Raw genomic sequence first — 24205 nt, 5'->3', positions numbered from 1 at the left:
CCCCTTAACTTTTTTGGAATTGAAAGAGCCCCTCCTTAAGATAGTTTTCTACAAAAAAAAACATGACAATATATTAATATTACAAAGCAATAACTTTCAAAACAAATTTGAGACCCTATACGATTGTAACTTTTGCTCTTCCCTCCCTTCTCTAAAAGTTGCCTATAACTTAATCATAACTCATTTCTCCGCTCATTGTCACCACTTCGACTATTCCTAACTACTTAAAAGAATGTAGAATGAATACTTTCCATGATGTATTAGAAAGTAATGGGTAATATGTATATTTCCATGATGTATTCCTAACTGCATAATATTAACTAAAAAAAAAAAAGAGAGGGGGGGGGGGGGGGGGCTCCCCATTATGTATAAGAGAGTAATGGGTGGAATTACGTCATTATAAAAAACCTCAAGGCCTAAAACGCAATTACAAAAAAGTTAAAAACATGTACTAACTTCCACTAACTAGAAATGTTTTTGGCTTTAACATCCGACGTGTCGCGTGCAGAAAGTACCCCACTTCCACCGGACAAAACTGTAAATGCCGTTGCGATGCTGTCGTGTTGTAAGTCCAACGATCCTGACCGTCAAATTTGTACCGAATTAAATATAATTAATAATTAGTCGCGGGAAATCCTCCTAGGTTTTACAGATCAGCACGTGCCTTTTTCTCGGTACTTATTTATTAAAACCGACTTTTGACGCCGATTCTGGACTCGTTGCTTACGTATACGGATTCTCTACTCCCTTTAGTCTAAATCGTTTTAAAAAATATCTGATATTTATATTTATTTATTAATGAAAGGTGTTAGATTCGATTTTCGTAAAAACTGATTTGAATCATGTTATTATTAGTAGTCAAGGTAAGCCAACTCCCTTACTTAGCATAAAAAAAGGTAATACGGAAGACCAAAATTTTAAATCAAATTTGTAAACTAAATATGTGTCATCGATAATAAATAAGCGCATTAATTAACATTTAAGTAATAATCTAATAATTAACGACTAGATTATTAGATTTGTAATTTTGATTTAAAAATCTTAATTTCTATGATATTATCATTAAATTTTTTTTTATTGAATTTGAGTTGTACCACGAATTTAATGAGCTTTACTTTTTTTATTGTTTTTGCTCAACAACCTTTCCTCTTTTCCACCACACCCTCCTCCTCTTTTCACACGCCAACCGTAGTTAGCCATCTTCTATCTTCCTCGGTAAGAAAAGGTTCAGGCATTTGATGGAAAAATATTCATGGTTTGGTGGTTCAATTGGGTTTGAATAAAAGAAATAAAAAAATAAAATAAAGCTCATTAAATATGTGACATAATCTCTACTAATTAATAGATAAAATACTTATTATCAATTAAAATTTTATGAAATTACAAATTTAACATTCTAATTAAAACAAAACAAGAATAAGAAATATGGGCAGAAATGTAATTTCACATAATTAAATTTTACTTTTTTTTTTCAAAATATCACCTACATATAATCTTACCATATTTCTAATTAAAAAAGAAAAAAAAATTTCTACTCTCACATTCTCTATCACTCTCTTCCACTCTCCTTCTACTTCAAAAACAAAAATAAAAAAATTTCAGAGTGTGCCCACATGTTAGTTTTAAATTATTAGATTTCTTATGAATGGTGTAAAGATTAAAAGAAGGAATGTGATTTTAAGGGAAAGATTCTCATAAACCAAAGTGACTTTCCTTCGTCTCCTTTCCTTCTCTCTTGCATGTGTAATGGTTAAGGTTGAGATTAGGGTTTCATCAATGGCATCCCCCATATCGACTCCTGGATTCCCTTCTGTGCGCGCCCGCCAATCCGCTGCCACTTGTGACTCTGCCATGGAAACTCGCGTTGCTTCCTTGGAGGCTATCATCGCCTCTTTACCTTCCCTCATCGCCACTGCGATCGACAATGCCCTTGAAAAGGCGTTCGAAAAGGCCTTCGATGCCTCTCTTGAAAAATTTCGTCGGGAAATGCTCTCTCGAGGTGCCGGGGAAGGCATCTCTGCCCCTCTTGCCGGCGATCATCATGCTTCTCCTGCAATTGATCCGATCCAGCTACCTCGGAGCTCAATCTGTGCTGAAGGAGCCCGATCGCATCTCTCGGACGACCAACTGCCTCGGATCGACCTGGATGAGGAGGACAACTTTGATTGTGTATCGGAGCTTCTGGAATCCGTCGACAAGGTAACCGACGACGATGATTCCGATGACATTGTGGTGATCAGTGAGGTCAACTCAAAGCCTAGCCAAAAGTCTTCGAAACGGACGGTGGCGGATGATGACGATGATTGTGTGGTCTTGGACGGCGACCCGGATAAGCCGGTTTCGGTGGTGGAGGATTCGGGTAGCGGCTCCGACGAGTTGCTTGTAGTTGGGGAAACGGGGCAGGTATAAATTCGACCTGATTAGGTTTAATTACGATTTGCATTGTTTGGTTGGTTTAGTTTACTCTGAATTGGAAGTTAGAGAAAGATAACTAAATGCTTTGGAAGTTTTTTTATTGTTGATTTGATTAGAGAATTTAAAGAAATTTAATTTCAACTGAAGGGGTTGCGGTTATCGCATCTTAATTTTTCGACTTGTGCTTAACTCTGTTTGGTTGTCATGAAAACATAGCAAGCTGATTAGTTGTGGCATTAAGTTTTGGGTTAGGCTAATGATATTGTTGTCATATGAAAGAGGAACAATCCAAGACTTGTTTTTCTACTTTTCGCGACTAACTTTCTCGTAATGGAGAGTTGATTGTGGATACATCGGAATGATTTACACATATTTCAAACTTTCGCGACTAACTTTCTCGTAATGGAGACTTGATTGTGGATGCATCGGAATGATTTACACATATTTCAAGTTTTGGTCTTTCTGGATGATATTGTTTCTCAGACATAGTTATCTTTATATTCTTGTTTTATGGTAAAAGTGAAAACCTGTTTCTTGCTTTTTGGTGACCTTGATATTGCAGTTCAATGGGTTTGAAGAAGTTCCCTTTGAATGTTTGGTGTTGTTTGCTTGCTTGGCCACTTCATCTTTCTCAGGCTGTTGTTATTTTCTTAGTTGGATAATGGACGCACCGTTTGCTTTTCCAGCTTTAATTGATCTTATATTGTTTCTTTGGTTGCAGGTAGCATGTAGAGACTACCCTCATCCACGACATCTTTGTGCCAAATTCCCTTTCAAAACTACCCGGGCCCAGAACCACTGTAATCTTGTGAGTTGACTCTTACAAGCTGTTGCTTATAGAATTTCCATCAAATACTATTTTATTGCCTGAGTTTGACAATATACCACTACGATGTCTTTGTTTTTTTTTTTTTTTTTTTTCTTCCTTCTAAAATGCAGTGTCATTGTTATGTCTGTGACTCGCTGGCACCATGTGTACATTGGGCCCTTAATCATTGTTATGCCACGGATGAAGAAGAGATGTATAGAACATGGAGAAAAATATTCAAGACACGGAAAGTTGGTTAGAATTCTAGCCGGAAAGTTAGTCAGCAACAGCCTCCGCTTCAGCAACCTCAGTTTCAGCGGCCATCTCCTATCCAGTGTTGCTGGTTATGAACCCCCCTCGCTTTTGAAACGAAAAAATCTGTTTGACACGACTTGTGATTCGGCAAAATAAGGCTGGTTGTGAGGAGCGTTGGTAGTATATAGGTGTTTGAAGTAGTGTACAAGGTATCCCTGCTTGGAGATGCAGTATAGAGGCACGTTGTTTCCCAAGTCTCTACTCGTTAATTATTATTTCTGGGTTTCCCATATGCTTGAAATCACGGGGTACTTCATTCCTGCATACTGTTTTTTTTTTTTTTTCCCTGCTCTTTTGGGTTCCCAAAGAAAATCGAAAATGACAAGTTTTTTCTTTCTAATAGGAAGTTGTTGCTTGGGTTTGTTCATGGAAATGACTAAAACTGTTTTCTGACAATCAAAATGTTGGAAGCCCTTTATGGAGAGTAGATGCTTCTTCAGGAGCACTTCGAAGTGCTTTTTCAGGAAGCATTTTAATATCAACAAAGCATATTTTTAGCAAAAACGTTTATGTGCCAAGTACATAAACAACTTTAAACGAGCCCTTTGGCCATGCGTGAAGTTGTCCCAACCTCAATGACCGCACCAAGATGGTTCCGAAGACAAAGCCTACAGAACCACCAAAGACCTTCAAAGCAAGGTCAGGCGCACACTCCTTGTTGATCATCTGTACAACATTCTTTGTATCAGACTCAAAAATGACCTTATCATATTCCATCTCTCAATGCAAAATTCCATCGCTTCCCAAATGGCCGCAGCTTCAGCCGTCGCTGCACTTGAAAAATGCAGATCACCCGAGCCTCCCCCCGCCCGCAACAGCCCTGCAAAATCGAGCAACCCAGCCCGCTCCCGCTCGCAATGACTCTTTGCACCATGCCGCATCGGTATTAACCTTAACAGTCGCGAACTCCGGTTTCTGCCTTGCCACCTTTTGTCCTTTCGCTACCTCCCTCACCGCTGCGCCAAACCTGCACGAAGGGGTAGCCACCTGTAGCTTCGCTCCTCTAAATTCCCCAATGTTCTTCTTCCAGACCTCCAAAATCTCCATCGGATGTCGGTGCACTCCATGAAACACGGCTTCATTTCTGTTCTTCCACAATCTCCATAAACCAAATACGAAATCTTGCAAGATCTCATTTGCATTGTCCATGCTCCTGACTCTATTACAAAAGTTCATATTTTGCTTCCTTTACATTTAGGGTAGTTTTCAAATAGGTTATGAGGTGTTTATTTTGTCATTCCACTCTTAAGGTTTTGTAAACTTATCATCTATGTTGCCACTTAGTATTACGGTCTAGCGATATTTCTCTTCACTTGTAAGTGAGAGGTCTTAGTTTCGATTTTCGCCAAACGCAAGTTTGAACCACATTATTGCGCCCATAGTGAGGTGAAATTCACCCACCTTAGTATAGATAGTATCGTTTGTTCAAAAAAGAAAAAATAATTATCATCTATGCTTTATGTTTGTTTGATTATTTGAATCTTACTTATAATTGATCAAGCGACAGATATGACACTCGTTTATAGGCTGCATAGAAAGTCATATTTGCAGCATTGCTGTCAAACTATGCAGTTGGTTATCATTTGGGATACAAAATATAAATTTATGAGAAGTCAAAGCTTAATGATGATTATTTCTTATGTGGCGCAAATGCAGTTTCTTCGTCATCTTAAAAAATAGGCCAGATATTGTTCACGTCATCTACTTATTAGGTGGTCTCTGATACAAAACTATATACTACCAATACTAGACATGCATTCCAATATTTGAGTAAAAAAAAATAATGGTAGGTTTGAGTTTTTCTGATTTTCTTTCAATGCACAAACACAAATCTTTAAACTTATTTTGAGTTTTATGGTTCGAATCTATGCATTGGAGAAGAAGACTTGGGAAATGCAGTGTGAGATATTTAGAGAGACGAGTCATTGTCTCACTCTTAACCATACTGATATTGTCCCAAGTTAATCACATTTTGTTAGGTGTTGAGTTTTATCACAAAATGTCTCAGTGTATTAGGAGTGAAACTATACACTTATATATTTTATTTTATTTTCTAAATTTCCCGATGTGGGACTCATATTTAACACATCCCCTCACGTGGGAGACCACCATATGGCTACCATATAGTAAGCCACATGTGCAACCAATCTCACATCAGAGATTAGACACGAAAGCATGATGTTACATTAAACTCGGTAACTCGAGCACAACACGGACAAATATATGTTTGTGTAGCACCGAGCATCTAACATGCTAGCCGTTAGCTTTGGTCTTTTGCCTGAGAGTCTTTTGAAATTTATGTTTTTGTATCATGGGTTTTGAAGAGATCAACTGGTTTTTCAAATCTATTGGGATTGAAAGACAATGATTTTTTTATTTGTTGGTTGATTTGCGTATGGACTATGTATTACCTTTTTTTTTTTTTTTTTACGAATTTTGTGTGCAGAGTGCTATGTGGAAACAGCAATGCAAGGATGGGATCTCACTGCTTGCACTCAAACTTTCTTTTTCGAATCACATGCATTTGTAAATTATGTAACACCTGATACTTAAGTCGGTTCCTTTTCATCTTCTCTCTTTGTTGTCTTCTTCCTTTACAGAGGAGAAGGAGAGGGTGCATTTGTGTGTTTTATATTTTTTTTCTTTGGTGGAATATTAAATTACAAGGCTTATAACACAAAAGTCTTTTGGGGACAAATGGTGTATTGACTGAAAACATCATTAAGAAGATGAAAAAGTACTTTATTTCAAATTTATAGCTATTTTGCTGCATAATGTCAGATTTCTCGTATAGCTATTTTGCTGCATGTATAGGGATAAGCAACCAGGGATGTGAGATCGCATACTTTCGAACTTAATTCAATTTTTGAAAAGTTGATTGGCCAACCAATCTATTGTATTTTGGATAATAAGCCGCTCATAATGTTCAAATGGTACGTGTGTCTAATGTTACGTGTGTCTAAATACATTTAGGGTGCGTTTGTTGCACCGAACTGTCTCGGACTGGACTAGCTGCAGGGACTAAGTTAGACTGGCTTAGACTAGACTAAACTGGACTAGCTTAGTGAAGTGTTTGGTGCAGTGTTGGACTAATAACCAGGATAATGAAAACAGCACTGTTCACCAATTTGGTGTTTGCCCAGACTAGGACTACATTATTGTTCTATTTTAATTGCTTTTTTTTTTATTAAAGATATTATTAAAATTAATAATATTGGATGAGAGTGAGACTCAATAAAAATACAAAACCAAATTTTCTTGCCAACAAAAGAAACATACATGATTCAAGAGTAGCATTGTTCCAAACATCAATATAACAAAGTCTTCTCCCAACAAACGACATGGTTCATGATGTTTTTCTTAATTATTATTCATCTTTGGTTTTAAGTTGTAGATTAAAGTTAAAGGTTTGTTTGCTTTTTTTGGTTGTGTTTTTGCAGCTTTGTTTGCTTTGTCGTTTGCCTTATTACCTTTCATGTTGGTGTTTTTTTGAACGATGTTTAATTAAGTTGTACCGAAAAGAAAAAAACCATTAGTTCATCCCATACTGCAGCAAACATTAAAAAATACAGTGAACAATCTGTTGAATCCAAATCACAGAAATTCTAATGTATCATCTAATCAAATTGAATTCCTCTCCAATCGAGTCACCGCTGATATCAGAGCAAAGCATATGTAAAGCAAGAAAATGTATAAGTAGGATTACTCAATAAATATCTGATTGACTTGACTCACTTCAATAGACATCAGATCAAGTTATGATGAAATAAACAGCAACATGAAATATCAACTATCGAGCCTTGAGTAGGGTAAAAGTGTCTTCATCAGATGAAAAAGCTGTAACCTTGTTCGCACAAGGATCGACTTTGTTGTCATCTAGATCCCTTTCACTGTAAAAACCAGGTTCTTCAGGTTCAGGCAATCCACATCACTCAAGATCAGAACTGCAGCTGGCATGCTTGGCCTATCTGTCGGATTTCGCTACACACATAAAAAACCCACATGGATTGACCGCAAAACTTCATGTGGATTACTGGAGTCTCCTACTGATGTATGGAGCATTTCAATGGACTTGCCTTCTGTGTATAAATTCCATGCCTAAAAGATCACAACCACCAATCGTACTGAATAAATAGAAGTACAAATAATCTAGTAAAATTCGACATACATGGTGAAAATAACTACATAATTACATCCAATGTGTATAAAAATATCAATCTTTCACTTAAGCATTATAATTTGACACCAAAATCAAAGGAACGAACTACGTGAAGGGTCAAATTGAACACAATCTGAAAAAACTCAACTTAGATTCTGAAATTCACAGTCAAATTAACACGAATCCCCACCCAAGGTTCTTCACCAACCGGCATTTCTTTCAAACTTCACAGTCAAATCAACACAAATCAACTTACTAATCGACATGGGAATGACACCGGTAAGATTATTACTGTAAATGAAAAGCTCTTCAAGTGAAGCTAAATTCCCTCTCTCCTCAGGCATTTCACCAAACACATAATTCTAACAGAGGTAAAGCTTTCTAAGGTTGGTCATTTTGCAAAAAGTGGTCAACATTTCTTCAAGAAACCTATTTGTGCACAAGTCTAGAATCTCGAGATAATGACAATTTGCCAAACCCTTACTTAACTGAATTTTAGGTTACTTCATTACTTGATTTATATAAGTTACCAAGTGCTAGAAACAAGTTATTAAGCATTACAAATGCTTGAATTTTAGGTAACTTCATTACTTAACAAATCTTTTTTGTGCTCAGTTTTGATTACTTACTTCTATAAGTTTTGATACTAAAAACCCAACAAGCTTGCAAGAGGAACTAAATGGAAACAAGGATTAGAGATCAAACAAGAATACTCGTATGCTCAGTTTGAATTAACGATTATAGTTTTTTTTTTTCTTTGGTCTTTTTAATCTGTTGAATGAAGAAGTAGAGGTTGAACAAAGATATTTTAAACATAATCAAACAATAAAGGCATTCAAATATGTAGCTATCACAAGTCGGAAAAGAAACAAGTCGCTCATTCTATTTTCCATTTGTACAGGATATCTAACTAATTATAAAAAAATTAGCCTTTGAGCAATCAATTTACAGCTTTTGAGGTTGCTCTTTTTGTATTCATTTTTGCCATGGAGCTCCAATCAATTTACAACTTTTGAGGTTGCTCTATTTGTATTCATTTTTGCCATGGAGCTCCTTCTTTTATATATCCAAACTCCAATGATCACAGTAGACGAATACTCAAACAAAGAAGGATAAGGATGCATCTCCCAAACGAAAATCTGAACCCAGATCAAAACAGGATATGGAGGCAATGGTAAGATTATTGCTTGCAATTAAGCCCAGAATTCATTGACTTCACATATATATTGCAATATGATTCATCAATCAAGAAGACAAACAACCCATGAACATGAGCCATTAGATGCAGGAAATTGAAGCAGGACCATTAGTTCCAACTTACAGTAGATAAACAAGATATTTTTCAGAGCATGATTCATTTTAGTTAAACCCACCTTCTTCGCTCACTACTGAAAGGACAAGAGAAGAAGTTCTTGGACACATTGAATTCAGTTAAGTAAGGAAGATTACAAATGCTCGGAGACAAAGTGCCAGACAAATTAAGTCCACTGAGATTTAGAGAAGTTACCTTGAAATCAAAACAACGAACTCCGGTCCAATTGCAAGGATTTGAATATGCTGAATTCCAGGACACACACACACCCAAAATCAGCATACCCATATAGAATGAAACACCCACACACACAGAGTACGTACATACATACAGACACATATAATCATAGACTATATACATACCAATTATTAGATGAAATTCAACGATGGCAGAAGAACAAATATTAGATGAAATTCATATATATATATATATATATATATATATATATCAAATCCACTCCAGTAAAAGCCGAACTTTAATAACAATTTGAACCTAAAAATCAAAACCTTAATTTATTTTCAACTGCTCAGATTAGTTATTGAAAAGTTTTCAAACCAAAACAACGAAGTCGTTCAACGAGGTCGTTCACGATCAGCAAAAGAAAATCGAAGAAGAAAATCGTCAAATTCGAAATTTACCTGACAAGGAACAGAGGACGGCGAGCAGAACGCAGAGGACGGTGAGGATGACGAGTGCGAAGGAGTAGGACGTCTTCTCTCGCAGACGAGCGACGAATTTCTCTTTCTCTGGGCTTAGTAGTACCGTGAAAATTGGGGGTCCTCGCGAAGAACTCTTAGCGAAGGAATTTGTCTGAGCGAGTCCGAGTTTATCCCATTAAACTCAGTCCCTCTACCTACCAAACATGGGATTACACTAAATACTTAATCCAGTCTAGTCCAGTCCCACTTAGTGAGACCAATCAAACACCCCCTTAAGATTTTCTACATTTGTTCAAGACATTTATATTTCGTGATTTCCAAGTACACTTTGAATCATTTTTAGATTCTAATATGAATGTGAATAGATTTTAATATATTTCACATATTTAACAGAGTTTTACACCCTGCAGCATTGCGCGAGTTTAAATACTAGTACGCATCTAAAAATTATCAATAAGTAGTAAAAAATTAAAGAGATGATGAATGTTGGTATTCGAAATGAATAGAGTTCATCAAAACCCACCTAACAAGTATATACGTCGGATGGTCTGGTTGCTTTCACTTACCCATCAATCCACCTCCAACATTGCTATATGTAAATAGCAATGTACTACATGGTATATGATGCTATATGGACCAATCAATTCACATTGAACACTGCTATGTATACGTGTGTATATAACTATGGGAACGGATCCGTGATGTATTTCAACGATTCGAATCGTCTATCTTTTAAACCTTCTTTCAAATATCATGTCTACAAAAAATTACTCAAATTTGAAATCATACGACCTTTAGATTAAGGGTTTATGGTTTCTTTGTAGAACTATCTTTGTCCAATTTCTTCACTATAAATAAATGTCTTAATGGTTTTGGATTTGTCTAATTTTTTGCAAAGATGATCTATAAATAATGTTCTAAAATATAGATAGTTCGGATCATTAAAATACATTACAGTGTACGTCCCACAAAAAATTTGTGTCAAAAATTGTGTAATGAAATGGTGCTACAAATTCGCCCGGGTACATACATATGTCTTAGACAATTTTATGATACTAGGACCACATGCCCAGTTGTTAATTCCTTTCTTTGGTTTGAAAAAGTGTCACGAGTTAGCAGACTAAAGGCCACATAAAACAGAAATTAAGGTTGCATTTGTTTGAGAGAATTGTTTTTAATAGGATCATTTTTAAGGACTGTCCAAGTTAAATGTAGAAGATGAAGCAGTTATGAAGAAAAAATATTCACTCTAATTCACAAATTAGCAACAATTGGTGATGCACCACACGTAGAACTCCATCAGACACCTACATATTTTGAAGGGGTTGATCTCAAGTCTCAACACAAATGAGATGATTTGGAGTATAATGTCGAATCAACTTTGATATAATGAAAGAAGTTGAGGTTTTATCATAAAATCAATTCACAATATTATAATTTGTAATAAACCGACTCCTTATAAACACATAAAATGTCGATTCTATCTGCGACTTGAGATTGAAACTCGCTAACAAATTCTTGATAACCCAAAATCTAACTTAGCCCACCGATTGTCTACCCAACCCACGACCACAAGGCCTGCATGACCCAACGGCATGAACGATAATCCCAGTTCCAACACACGCCCCTCACAAAACGGAAAATTCCGTCAATATCCCAAACGTACGTCGTCGGTTTAGGTTGAACGACTTCGAGGAGTTGAGTCACTTCCGCACTCCTCCTCTCTCTCTCTCTCTCTCTCTCTCTCTCTCTCTCTCTCCCCGCCATGATCGACGATCCATTTCAAACCCTAATATTTTCATCTCTCTCGCTCAATTCAAAACCCTAAATGCCCTTCCTCAATCCTTCAACTTTCCCTTTACAGAAATTTTCCCGGGAAAGTCCGGAAATTTGCCCGGAAATCCGAGGCTTGCCCATTTTCATTTGGTTCGAGCATTGGCTTCCCGTTTGATTCATTCGTTTCTTTCTTCACAACCCATGCCTCGAATTCTCCAGTTCAATCAAAAGTTCGAGCTTTTCTTCAAACCCTAGTCTGTGAACTTCAATCAGCGATGAATTTGGGTCCAATTTACATAAGCTCCGACGACGAACTGGGGCGGATCGAACTGGATGAGGAGGACAACCTTGATTGGGTATCGGAGCTTCTGGAACCCGTCGACAAGGTAACCGACGACGATGATTCCGATGACGTTGTGGTGATTAGTGTGGTCAACTCCAAGCCTAGGCAAATGTCTTCGAAACGGACGGTGGCGGATGATGACGATGACTGTGTGGTCTTGGACGGCAACCCGGATAAGCCGGTTTCGGTGGTGGAGAATTCGGGTAGCGGCTCCGACGAGTTGCTTGTGGTTGGGGAAACGGGGCAGGTATGAATGCGACCTGATTTTTTTTTTTTTTTTTTTGGTGAACAATTCGACCTGATTTAGGTTTAAGTACGATTTGCATTGTTTGGTTGGTTTAGTTTACTCTGAATTGGAAGTTAGAGAAAGATAACTAAATGCTTTGGAAGTTTTTTATTGTTGATTTGATTAGAGGATTTAAAGAAATTTAATTTCAACTGAAGGGTTACGGTTATCGCATCTTAATAATTTTTCGACTGGTGCTTAACTCTGTTTTGGTAGTCATGAAAACGTAGCAAACTGATTAGTTGTGGCATTCAGTTTTGGGTTAGGCTAATGATAATGTTATCATATGAAAGAGGAACAATCCAAGACTTGTTTTTCTACGTTTCGCGACTAACTTTCTAGTAAGGGAGAATTAATTGTGGATGTATTGGAATGATTCACACAAATTTCAAATTTTTCCCCGTTGTCTGTGAGCTTGAACTTTGGTCTTTCTGGATGATATTGTTTTTCAGACATAGTTATATTGATATTCTTGTTTTATGGTAAAAGTGAAAACCTGTTTCTTGCTATTTGGTGACCTTGATTTTGCAGTTCAATGGGTTTGATGAAGTTCCCTTTGAATTTTTGGTGTTGTTTGCTTGCTTGGCCACTTCATCTTTCTCAGGCTGTTGTTATTTTCTTATGTTAAACTTGTTTCTCATAATACAGGACCGTAGCACCATACATTGTCTAACCCCTTCATTTTTGTATTAGTTGGAAAATGGACGCACCTTTTGCTTTTCCAGCTTTAATTGACCTTATTTCTTTGGTTGCAGGTAGCATGTAGAGACTACCCTCATCCACGACATCTTTGTGCCAAATTCCCTTTCAAAACTACCCAGCATGAGAACCACTGTGATCTTGTGAGTTGACTCTTACAAGCTGTTGCTTATAGAATTTCCATCAAATACTATTTTATTACCTGAGTTTGACAATATACCACTACGATGTCTTTTTTTTTTTTTTCCTTCTAAAATGCAGTGTCATTGTTATGTCTGTGACTCGCTGGCGCCATGTGTACACTGGAGCACTGGAGGCTCCAACTTTAATCATTGTCATGCCACGGATAAAGAAGAGACATGGAGAATACTGAGAAAAAAATTCAGGACACCGAAAATTGCACCATTACCAGCTTCAAACAATCTGGCACCGACTAAACACAGTCCAGTTCCACCACACAATATTATTCAGTTGGCACCTAACTCTATATCACAGAATCAGGTCTCTAGGCCAGCCACAATTCACCATCGCACCTCAGCTGGTCGTACCATGCCTAGTATCAGAAACCACCAATCAGAATATCTTTTCCCTAAGAACCAAGTCCAACCATGTTCAGTTTCGAAGCAGTTGCTTGGTGCACGCGCTAATGTTGTTGGGAGGAACAGAGGTCAAAATATTGGTCATTTAGGCCCCGTCTCTTCTCATTCGACGTTCAAAAGAGTAGGAGCTCTTGGGGTTTCCTTGCCGATGAACCGAACCACATTTGTTTCGTCAAATAACAGTAGTTGTACCACTCCATCAGTATACGGGAGAACGTCCACTCCCATGGCAACATCAAATGACAGAAACCCCTTGAGGTTGCAGGGTGTTCATTCTAGTGTGCATCAGAGCGCTTCCCAGCCCATGACCACTTCCGTTGGAAATACATTGCACTCCCAACCCCAAACATATAGTCAGGCCATTCCCCAATCAATTTATAGCCAAACTTTTCAACAGCAAGGGAATCAAAGTCAAAATGATAGCCAAATTTTTTGTGAGTACGGGATTCCAAGTCCAGATTCCAGTCAAGGTGGATATCAGTATGGGAATCAGAGTCAGAATGTTAGTCTGCAAGGTAATTTAGGTGCGAGTGTCACAGATTTGGATTTTACGAATTCTGATTGGGTAAACAATTCCAGTCCAAACATTCGGCAGCCTCCTGTTCAGCAGCCTCCATTTCAGCAGCCTCCAATTCAGCTGCTTCCTGTTCAGCAGCCTCCAATTCAGCAGCCTCCAATTCAGCAACAGCCTCCGCTTCAGCAACCTCCCATTCAGCAACCTCAGTTTCAGCAGCCATCTCCTATCCAGCAACAGCCTCCCATTGATATTTCTGAAATTCAAAGCACCGACCCTGTATATGGGCTAGGTGCTGTCAATGAGCGGTCTAACGAAGTTTCTAATTTCAATGGTTTGGGTGAAGAATTTGAAAGCTGGCTTATGGAAACCCAGTCTGGTCCGGCAGAATCAAATGATCTAATGGCATCTCATCTGAATATCATGTCTCCTGAGCCCAGTTTTATAGATTCGCTCATCTTTGATTTTGAACCCCCCTGGAATGGTCTTGCGCAGGTTTAGTCGACTGTAACTGTTAATCCTTCCCTAAAAGCGGGAAGCTTATGTACGTAGGTGAAGTGATTCTCACTTGAGCTTTTGAAACGAAAAATCTGTTTTGACACGCGTGTGATCCGGCAAAATAAGGTGGTTGTGAGGAGCTTTGGTAGTGTATAGGTGTTTGAAGTAGTGGTACAAGGTATCCCTAGCTTGGAGATGCACTATAGAGGCAGGTTGTTTCCTAAGTCTTCTACTCGTTAATTCATATGCTTGAAATTATGGGGTACTTCATTCTTGCATGCTGTTTTTTTTTTTTTTTTCCTGCCCTTTTGGGTTCCCAAAGAAAATTGAAAATGACAAAGTTTCTTTGTTCTAATAAAAAGTTGTTGCTAGGGTTTGTTTATGTAAATAACTAACACTGTTTTCTGACAATCAAAATGTCGGACCCTTTTCCTGGGGATTTCGGGAATTTTGTGATCGTGACCGTTCATTGTACATCGTGCGGTCAATTTTTGTTAGGAACAATTTATATTTAATTTTAAATTTTGATTGATTTTTGATCACACAATATAAGATGGACAATCAAGATCACGGAATCATCAGGAAAAGGATCTGCTAAGGATCATTTTCCTGTTGGAAGTACTTTATAAAGAAGCGCTTGCTAGTGCTTTTTCAGGACTACTTTAAAGTGTTTTCTCAGAAAGCATTTGAATTTCTATAAATAATATCAATTGTATTTTCAATAAAGCATTTTTAGTAAAAACGTTTAAGTACATAAAACAACTTTAAACGGGGCCATTAGGCCACGTGTAAAGTTGTTCCAACCTCACGGCCACACCAAGATGGTTCCGAAGAACAAAGCCTACAGAATCACCAAAGACCTTCAAAAGGAGTGTTGGTCGATCGGAACAAAGCATACAGGTTCCGATCGATTTACAGGTAGATCTTGCTCTATTCATCCTACATCGAAGAACTTGTTACGCAATGTGAAGAGGAAGACATGAAGCATAGCCCGTTGAAGGAAAGTTTTATCCAAGAATTAAAGGCCTGTTTAGAAAAGAACTTAAAACTCAGCCCAGCAAGCCCATCACCAAGAAAAGAACTTAAAACTCAGCCCAGCAAGCCCATCACCAACCATAATTTGCTTCCTGTTGGAGATGGGTCTAGAAACTCTGCGGACAGTGGACTGAAGAACGCTGCTTCTCTCTCCTCTCTCTCTCTCTCTATTGCAAATAGCAGAAGAACAACAAAACATAACAAAGAGACGAATTTGAAGTAAGAAATGGCGCTGCTGATGGAAAAGGGATCCCAACCCCAAACCGAAAGTGAAAAGGCCGACCTTGACGCCATCGCCGCCCTCAAAGAAAGCGCTGCCATTGAACTCAAGGTCCCCTCTCTCTCTCTCTCTCTCTCTCTCTCTCTCTCTATGACCATATGGATTTTTTTCTTCATAATTCTGGGTTTGGCAGGAAAAGGGGAACGAGTGTGTGAAGAAGGGTAAAAAGCATTTCTCTGAAGCCATAGATTGCTACACGAGGGCAATCAATCAGCAAGCTTTGAACGATTCCGACACCTCAATTCTCTTTTCGAATCGAGCCCATGTCAATCTTTTGCTCGGTAACTACAGGCGCGCTCTTACTGATGCCGAGGAAGCGATCAAGCTCTGCCCCACTAATCTCAAGGTGCTCCGTTTTCGCCACGTGGTGGTTGTTGTCGTTGTTGTTCTGTGCTGGGTTTGTTTGAATTTCTAGTCTTTTTTGTGTACTTCTGAGCTGGGGTTTTGTTTGAAATTTTAGTCTGTTTGGTTTAAGAAATGTGGGTTTTGATTGTTAGGCTTTGTACCGAGCTGCGAAAGCGTCTTTTTCGTTGAACTTGTTGCCTGAATCAACATCACATTGCGAAAACGGGCTTAAACATGACCCGGGTAACGAGGAGCTGAAGAAGCTGTTGAGGCAGATTGAATCGAAGAAGATGGAACATGAGCAGCGTGAGGCTCAAGTTTCCAAGGCTATTGCAGAGGCGAAGGTGTGATTATAATAATTATAGAGTAATGGGGATGTTGCGATTATGCTTGTTTTGTGATTATCGATCTCGTCTTTGTTTGTTTGTTGGAACAATGCAGGACCTTGTTTCCGCAATTGAAAATCGACGCATGAAGCTTGGGAAGGCAATGTATCGAGAACTTACCGGATTACGAAAGCCTGTACTAGACAAGAATAACATGCTTCATTGGCCAGTTCTTCTGCTGTATGCAGAGGTTATGTCCAGTGACTTCATTGAGGATTTCTGTGAGACCGACATGTTGTCAGCTCATCTCGACATGATATCCTTCTTTTAAAGTGTTCTATTATAGTTTAAAGTTGAATTGTCTGTGAGTTTTCTATGTAGCATGCCATGCTTTTGGATAGATGTACATTTTGTTGTTTCCTGAACTTTCAAACATGTTTTCAGATAGCTGCCCGCCTTTGTCATGGGATCAGGAACACAATTACACTCGTGATGCTATTGAGTTATACTACGAAGTAAGTCATTTTAGTTTATAGTCGCTTTGTTGACATATAGTGATTGCAAAAATATACTCTATTTTTTCACTCAAAGTAAAACGAAGTTTCTTTTTGAAGAGTCTTCTCAATATTTTGCGATAGTAAACTTCTCAAGAAGTTTATCTATATTTTGGGTTGCTTATATCGTGTTGGAGTACTGAGACTCTGAGAGTAATTGGCAGAGTCACTATATCTCGGGAGTCTAACCTTATCAGCTACATGAAGTGATATTAATTATTAAGTTTGGCGAAATGGATGTTGTGGCATTGATTGTTGTACTGTTGGGTTAACGTAAACACATTATCTGATTCGAGGATGCTTCTATCCATTTATTTGAGGTAATATTTCATGGACTTTGGGATGCACGTAGTTTATAGGATTGTGATTAGATGTTAGGTTTGTCTAGTTCTCGATAGTTGGGGCATGAGATCACAGTTGGCTTGTAGAAATGGTTTGTTTTACCCTGAGGTTAATTGAAGTCAAAGTGTAACTAGTAGAGCCTGCTGGGGATTCCTGTGGGTGCATCAAAGAGCAGGAAACGAGGCTTATGAGTGAACTTGTTTAAACCTAGTCAACTCCATTTTTTGTTCTTTTGCAGTAGACCTGTTGATTGCATGTCCAAGTAATACTTTTTTATGGGTATGTCAGCAAGTAAAGAGGTTTCTGTATCTTTGAAGATCCTTAATTTTTTATTTCTCCATCCTTGATTTTGACAGGCTGGTTCAGGAGTTTCTCTGTCGAAGACAGAGATCCTCCGTTGTCTCCTAGAGGGCACTCCGGCTTCTAATGTGGAAAGCATCAATGACGAGCAAAAGGATGCCAATGAGAATTCTAATGGTGGCAGCTCAGCAGGTATGGTGCCTTTACCATTCTTTTTTAGCCCAGTTATCAGTAGTTCATTGATTATGCACTCTGAGTTTTCAGCTATTAGGCTGGATATGATTTTCCGGTGCACTAGAGTGGCTCATGCCTGCTTGTGTTTCCGCGTGTTTGTGGTTTAGGCTATGAAAAGTTATATTGTTGGTGGCCTCTGGTCATGGACAAATTTTAGCTTCTTCTCTTTAATGATTAATTTCCTTTTATCCTCTCTATCCCTGTCTTCGGGTGTTTATCATATGCGTGCTATGCTTTCACTTGGCTGCGATGGATATGGTTTTCTTGGGTTTGTGGACTGATAGCTGTACGTTTTCATGCTCATATGATCTCAAAGACTCAGCACAGGATTGGTCTTTTCAGCTTTAAACATTCAATTTGCTGCAGTCACCTGTCTACTCACCAGTTACAAATAAACATTATCGACCCCCTTTCCCCAGTTTTTACATTTTTCGACAAGGTTATCTGAATTTCCTTTATCTGATGCTCCCCAGGAAAAGGTTCCTCTAAATGGGTCAAAGTAAACGAAAAGAGAACACTTAATGACGTTCTGAAAGAACCTAACTTCATCGTTCCAGGGATCCCAGGTGCGTCTTTAGCAGTCACCTTCAGTTCAGACTTTAGATACAACATCTGTTTCGTTCCTTTTGGTTTCTTACCAGAGTCGTTTTTATACTCGTGCAGTGTTTTATGTTGTTTCTAAACGCTCCAGCTTCTATAAAGAGTTCAAAGCCGGGAACTGGGCTCCTCCATCTTGAGTAGGCCACACCGTTGCGTCTCATCCACCTCGAGCTGCCGGTTGGTTGTCTCTTGAAGATGGGTGATGTTTGTTACGAGTTAAAGTTGGTCATTTTTTGGTATTACAAAGAGTCATACAACTGACGTAGCCTTCCAAATGTTTTGTTGTTGGTCAAGGTAGTGCTTGTACCAAAAACATGAAAATTCTAAGGGTTGTTTTATTGACACCCTACATTTTGTTGATTACACCCCGTTACTGACAACACTGCGTATTTACTTTTTAAATTAAAAATTATCTTAAACGCTCAACATACGTTATCACACTACACTCACATCTCAAACCCTCCACGCTTCACATCAAATACATGTATTCGTCTTCACAAGTACAAGACCACGAATCAGTTACAAACCGAAAGTTTCCTCCGGTTTTCTTTTCAATTTTCATATTAGTAACCTATATAATTCCACAGCCATTATTTCCGTCCATCTAATTACCCTAATAATATTATGGACTTGGGGTCTTTTTATATGAGAAAGTATTAAGACTCCTAATCTTTTTCTTGAAAATGAAATGATTTTTACGCCTTTTTTAGCCTCTCACACAACCCTCTTTATTGATAACCACTGGATTGAATAAATCAAACAAAATCAACGGACATAAATATGGGTGTGTGGAAGGCCAAAAAGGGTGTGTACCATTTCGCTCCTGAAACTTAGGACAATGAAAGGCTTTTCTTTGACGGAAAAGCAAAAACTGAAAAAAAAAGAAGGAAGAAATAAGCTTTCTTCATAAACTGGCATAATGGCATTTAGGCTTCTCAACCGATAAACGTAAGGCTACGCGATGGATAACAAGATTCAGTTATGACAAAACGCCAATCAGAATCTTATAATTCTGCAGCAAAACATTCCGACAATCGCATACGATAGCAAAGCACAAGAGCAAGACTTTTTAATATAACAAGTAGCAAACCAGCCAGAAGTTTTATTTATAAACAAAGCAGGGACTGTCAAGTTTATTTTTTGAAATCTTACCACTAAAAGGGATAAGGATAAGGAGAAAGTTCCATCACATGAGAAACTAGGAATGAGCCTACATGGAATTCTTCGTGAATCCGAAGCAAGGGCAGACCGGAGGCATCCCACTTCATGCATCGGTAGAAAGCACACACCGGAGGCATCCCCCTTCGTGCATCAGATCAAATGCTTTGTTGATCTCACCAAGAGTCAAAGTGTGGGTGATGTATTCATCAACTTTGATTTCCTGCAAAAGGCCATGACATAATGTTATACGTTATATAATTTCTTACAAAGGAATTCATATTGTTGAATATTTGTTAAAAATCATTTACCTTCTTCAAGTACTTTTCTACAAGCCATGGCACCTGCGAGCGACTCTTGAAACCACCAAAGGCTGTTCCTTTCCAGACACGACCAGTTACCAACTGAAAAGGACGAGTAGAGATCTCCTGCCCTGATGCCGCAACACCAACAATAACAGATGTCCCCCAGCCCTGCAAAGAGTTTCAGCAACCTCCAGATGCGTTTTATGCAAAATTATTCGAGCCAGCGGTCATAAATGCACTCACCTTGTGGCAGCACTCCAAGGCAGCCCTCATCACGGAGACATTTCCAATGCACTCAAAACTGTAGTCAACACCACCATCAGTGAGATCAACAAGGACTTGTTGGATTGGCTTCTCGTGATCCTTTGGATTCACAAATTCAGTAACTCCAAATTTCTTTGCTGCAAATAAGAAATTGCAATAGAATGTCAACTTTAAACTGTTAATAAAAACCTTGCTGAATGAATCCAAGATACTGCTAATGAGAAAAGATATTAAAAACAAAAGCTTGATACGCATTGTTCTGTCTTATACGACAAGTTAAAGAACAGAAGAAAAAGAATCCAAGGTGCAGGAAATAAAAGTACAATACTACAAAAAGGCTAATTTCAGGTGCTTCAAGATTATGCAAGGAGCGTGAATGTGACCTACTGACTACCATTATGCACAGGAACTAGTTTCCTAATATTCTTCCTTCCTTATTCCCATAAGGGGTAGAAGTCAACTTTTCCTCTCGCCCCACTAGGTGACACCAGCTTTGTCCCCAAGCATGTAGAACCAGACCTCTTCCATACTTTCGAAAACAGTAAATTACAAGACACTACATAGTGTAGTAAGGTTTTAATATGGAGAACTTAATATGTACCTGTATCAAACTTTTTGCTGTCAATATCAACGCCAATGATTCGCGATGCACCAGCTGTTTTGGCACCTTCTGCAACCTGTCAAGTTATGACAATTACTTCATTACAGTTTAGAACTCAGCACAAGATTATTAACTTAAGGTTTGATTACAAACTTACAGCAAGACCAACAGTCCCAAGGCCAAAAATAGCAACAATTGATCCCGCTTCTACCTTTGCTGTGTTCCAAACAGCTCCAAGACCTAGTATGTGACACACATGATTAATCAAGATAGAAGCATAAGATAAGTCGTACATCATATGCAACAACCATAGAGAAGAAGACAATCATTACAATCTTCTTTCTTTTTCCCCATAAAAAGGACGAAGCCAATTACTAAGACAGCGGTGATGAAAATCCCATGTTCTAATCTATCAATATAACCAGTTATAGAATTTAATATTACAAATTATTATGATTAAGGTGTATGCTTTAACAAAAGTTGAAATACATTCACCAGGCCTAGCTTAAAAAAAGTACTATTATCCTTACCAGTAGGAACACCACATCCAAGAAGGCATACTTTCTCCAATGGAGCCTTTGGATCTATCTTTGCAACGCTAACATCATGAACAACTGTGTACTGGCTAAATGTTGATGTACCCATAAAATGATAGATAGGTTTTCCGTTTACAGAGAAACGGCTCTTGCGATCACTCATCATGACTCCAACTCCAGTGGCAGCACGTACTTTTCCACAGAGATTTGTCTTCCCTGATTTGCAAAACTTGCATTCTCCACATTCTGCCTGGTAACAAGGGATGACATGGTCTCCTGGCTGAACTTCAGTAACACCTTCACCAACGCTCTCAACAATCCTGCACCAAGATGAAGTGGACCCCCTTTCAGCACCAAAGACACTATAAACCATTGATCCACGACACTACATGCATAAGTAACATACCCTGCAGCCTCGTGACCAAGAATACAAGGGAAGAGACCTTCAGGATCCTGCAAGGCAAATTAAATGAACACAGGTACATTTCCCTCTAAATAAAATTGATCCTCAATCAGACTACTTTTCATCTTCAAATAAGATTCAAATGCCCCCGTCATATTTCTTTAAAATGAACAAACAGAACTATGAACTAGAGTGCTGCAATTTGAAATTTTTTGACTTGACGACACTACTATTAAGAATTCAAGCTCCTTCCGAACCATCCCAAGAAACCCACTAAGTTTTCATAACTATTTATGAAATCAGTTCAGTTCTTTTATACCGTATTTATCGGTCAGATTTGATTTCCAGACATCATTCAGAACACCTCCATTCGTAACTTGGTAAATAACTATTACGCAATATCTCTATACAACATTAGGCAATGGAAATTTTCATATTTTGATGAGACGTCTGAAGGCCTGTAGATCCAAGCTTCAAAACCAAAACAGCAACAAAAATTCAATAAATAACCACCCCATTTGCACTACATTCACAACAGTCGCCGCCGGCTAAGCCACCGAGTACTAGACAAATTTAAACAATCATTATCATCTCAACCAAACAAAGATCACAACTTATTCTAACAATCCAAGCAAGTGCAAGTTTTATGGAACCGACTCGTAGGAGAAATGGAAAAGCTTTTACCTTGCCGCCCCAGGTATAAGCGTCGGTGTGGCAGAGAGCGGTGTACAGAATCTTGACCCGGACCTCTCCAGCCTGCGGCGGAGCCACCTGCACGTCTTCGATCACCAACGGCTTATTGGGTTCCCAGGCCACCGCCGCTTCGCATTCCCAATTTCAATTTCACCCACACAACATATTCTCAATCACAACCAACCATATCATTTGTATATACATATACAGAAAGATGTATACACACATATATTATCTAGAGAGAGAGAGAGAGTACCTTTGCAGGTGATGACTTGACCTTGGGTAGCCATGGATTTGACTGAAACCACAAAGCGAAAAGCGCAGAGAGAGAGAGAGAGAGAGAGAGAGAGGAAGAGAGAAAATGTGAGGATCGGAATATGTGAACAACTGATTGTTGTGGGAGTTGACAGAACGTGCTCTAGTGAACTACACTGACCCGGGTCTGTACTCGAACCGGTTTAAGCATCCCCCTTTTTTGGGCCTCTACGAGCCGTTTGGAATGCAAGAAAAACTAGGGTACTGCTTGTGTGGGCTTGATGAAACCTCGAGGTCTTTGGGCTCTGATACTTGATTGGGTCCAAGAGATTTTCCTTTCAATTGACCCAACCCATGATTAAGAGAGAGAAACGAGGAGGGTTGTACTTTTAGGGGGTCGTTCGGTGGCAGAGACTGGACAAGATTGGAAATGAGTACGAGCATGTTCTATGGAATCTCGCTTTTTGAACAAGACTTGAAAGACACAATTTATTAGACTGTTTTCCAGTTTATAAAGTACGGTTAAGCTCATCAAATAATGGTGAGGACAATAATTTAAATTTGTTAGAATAGTTCAAGTCTAAGTTGAGCCACCAAATGAGCCCTAAGCGTGTTTGTATTGGTGCATTGTAAAATTCCTTTTACCCTAACACAAGATGATACTGTCACGTTCTGAACCGGAGATTTGAGGAAAACTAACTCTATATCTGATGCTCGAATTAAAAAAAGAAAAAAAGAAATATACATCTCTTAATAACCTTCATAATTTTCAAAACACAGTCACGCTCTAATTTACACTATAGAAGTTTTACTAGACAACTATGAAAGTCAACTACTTTTTTAGGTCTTTGGTTCAATACCTGTCAAATACTAATAAGGGGTGAGGTTCTAGCTTAGTAGGGCAAAAATCACAATGCATGAATGTAATGAAACTTCTCTTTTAAGAAAGTAATTTCTTTTTTTCTTTTAGAAAGAAATGTACATTGTTGGAACTAAATTCGCGCACTGTTGTACTAGGTGGAGATACACAAATCCAAGTAATTTGTAAAAGAATAAACAATTGTGAGTTAGCCAACAAATGGGGGAGGGGTGCCGATCAAAAGCTCGAGGATGATACCTTTTAGGATAGGCCAATTTGGATTAAACCAAGAGAATCTCAAAGAAAATCTAGAAATTAAATATTGCATCTTCTTAGGAGTGAGATTACTTGTGTGCACGTCAATCCTTATATAAGGACCCTAAGATTCTAGGAAACATGTTGATTGCTTACTGAATTAGGTTTCAGTATCTTGCAGAACAATCATGGTGACGACTTCACCCGCTAATTCTTGAACAAGATGATGGTGGCATCGCTGCTCCATTTATTCAGCTCTGCAAAGGAGGCTGTTGAGTCCATGACCAGACTTCTAAGGTATTCAAATTTGATCCGCCATGCTCCGGTCGTAGAAAATAATATTCCTACCTACACTGTATGTGTTTGATGAGTTTTATTAGCATTGAGTTGTAACTAATAACATATTAAAGTAAATGGTTGTACGAGAAGATCACGCCTTATTGTACACACCATTAAGTAGCTAGCAAGGAATCATGA

The 24205-nt window shown here is 38.4% G+C and overlaps 4 protein-coding genes across 4 annotated transcripts; 3 read left to right on the top strand and 1 right to left on the bottom strand.

Moving 5' to 3' along the window:
- Positions 1 to 1606: 1606 nt before the first annotated feature.
- LOC125472621 lies at positions 1607 to 3802 on the top strand. The gene is made up of 3 exons (XM_048574290.1): positions 1607 to 2403; positions 3137 to 3223; positions 3355 to 3802. Exons 1-3 carry the CDS (start codon positions 1747 to 1749, stop codon positions 3481 to 3483), a joined length of 873 nt encoding a protein of 290 aa, XP_048430247.1. The 5' UTR covers positions 1607 to 1746; the 3' UTR covers positions 3484 to 3802.
- A 7559-nt stretch (positions 3803 to 11361) lies between these two features.
- Positions 11362 to 14386, top strand: LOC125472551. Its single transcript, XM_048574191.1, has 3 exons — positions 11362 to 12034; positions 12829 to 12915; positions 13034 to 14386. The coding sequence occupies exons 1-3, from the start codon at positions 11720 to 11722 to the stop codon at positions 14384 to 14386; spliced, it is 1755 nt and encodes a 584-aa protein (XP_048430148.1). The 5' UTR covers positions 11362 to 11719.
- Positions 14387 to 15184: 798 nt separating this feature from the next.
- LOC125472383 (tetratricopeptide repeat protein 4 homolog) lies at positions 15185 to 18825 on the top strand. The gene is made up of 8 exons (XM_048573726.1): positions 15185 to 15749; positions 15832 to 16044; positions 16196 to 16387; positions 16485 to 16685; positions 16804 to 16884; positions 17622 to 17757; positions 18273 to 18365; positions 18463 to 18825. Exons 1-8 carry the CDS (start codon positions 15645 to 15647, stop codon positions 18534 to 18536), a joined length of 1095 nt encoding a protein of 364 aa, XP_048429683.1. The 5' UTR covers positions 15185 to 15644; the 3' UTR covers positions 18537 to 18825.
- A 649-nt stretch (positions 18826 to 19474) lies between these two features.
- On the bottom strand, positions 19475 to 22781 carry LOC103959983 (alcohol dehydrogenase class-3). The gene is made up of 9 exons (XM_009372369.2): positions 22616 to 22781; positions 22351 to 22487; positions 21670 to 21716; positions 21258 to 21583; positions 20885 to 20967; positions 20728 to 20803; positions 20106 to 20263; positions 19869 to 20030; positions 19475 to 19780 (listed from the first exon to the last, which is right to left on the bottom strand). Exons 1-9 carry the CDS (start codon positions 22647 to 22649, stop codon positions 19664 to 19666), a joined length of 1140 nt encoding a protein of 379 aa, XP_009370644.2. The 5' UTR covers positions 22650 to 22781; the 3' UTR covers positions 19475 to 19663.
- Positions 22782 to 24205: the final 1424 nt, after the last annotated feature.

This window comes from the organism of the source record quoted next, unplaced genomic scaffold (assembly GCF_019419815.1).
Source record: "Pyrus x bretschneideri cultivar Hongxiangsu unplaced genomic scaffold, Pyrus_bretschneideri_v1 Contig7, whole genome shotgun sequence".
Taxonomy (NCBI): domain Eukaryota; kingdom Viridiplantae; phylum Streptophyta; class Magnoliopsida; order Rosales; family Rosaceae; genus Pyrus; species Pyrus x bretschneideri.
This window is presented reverse-complemented; position numbering and strand designations above follow the sequence as displayed.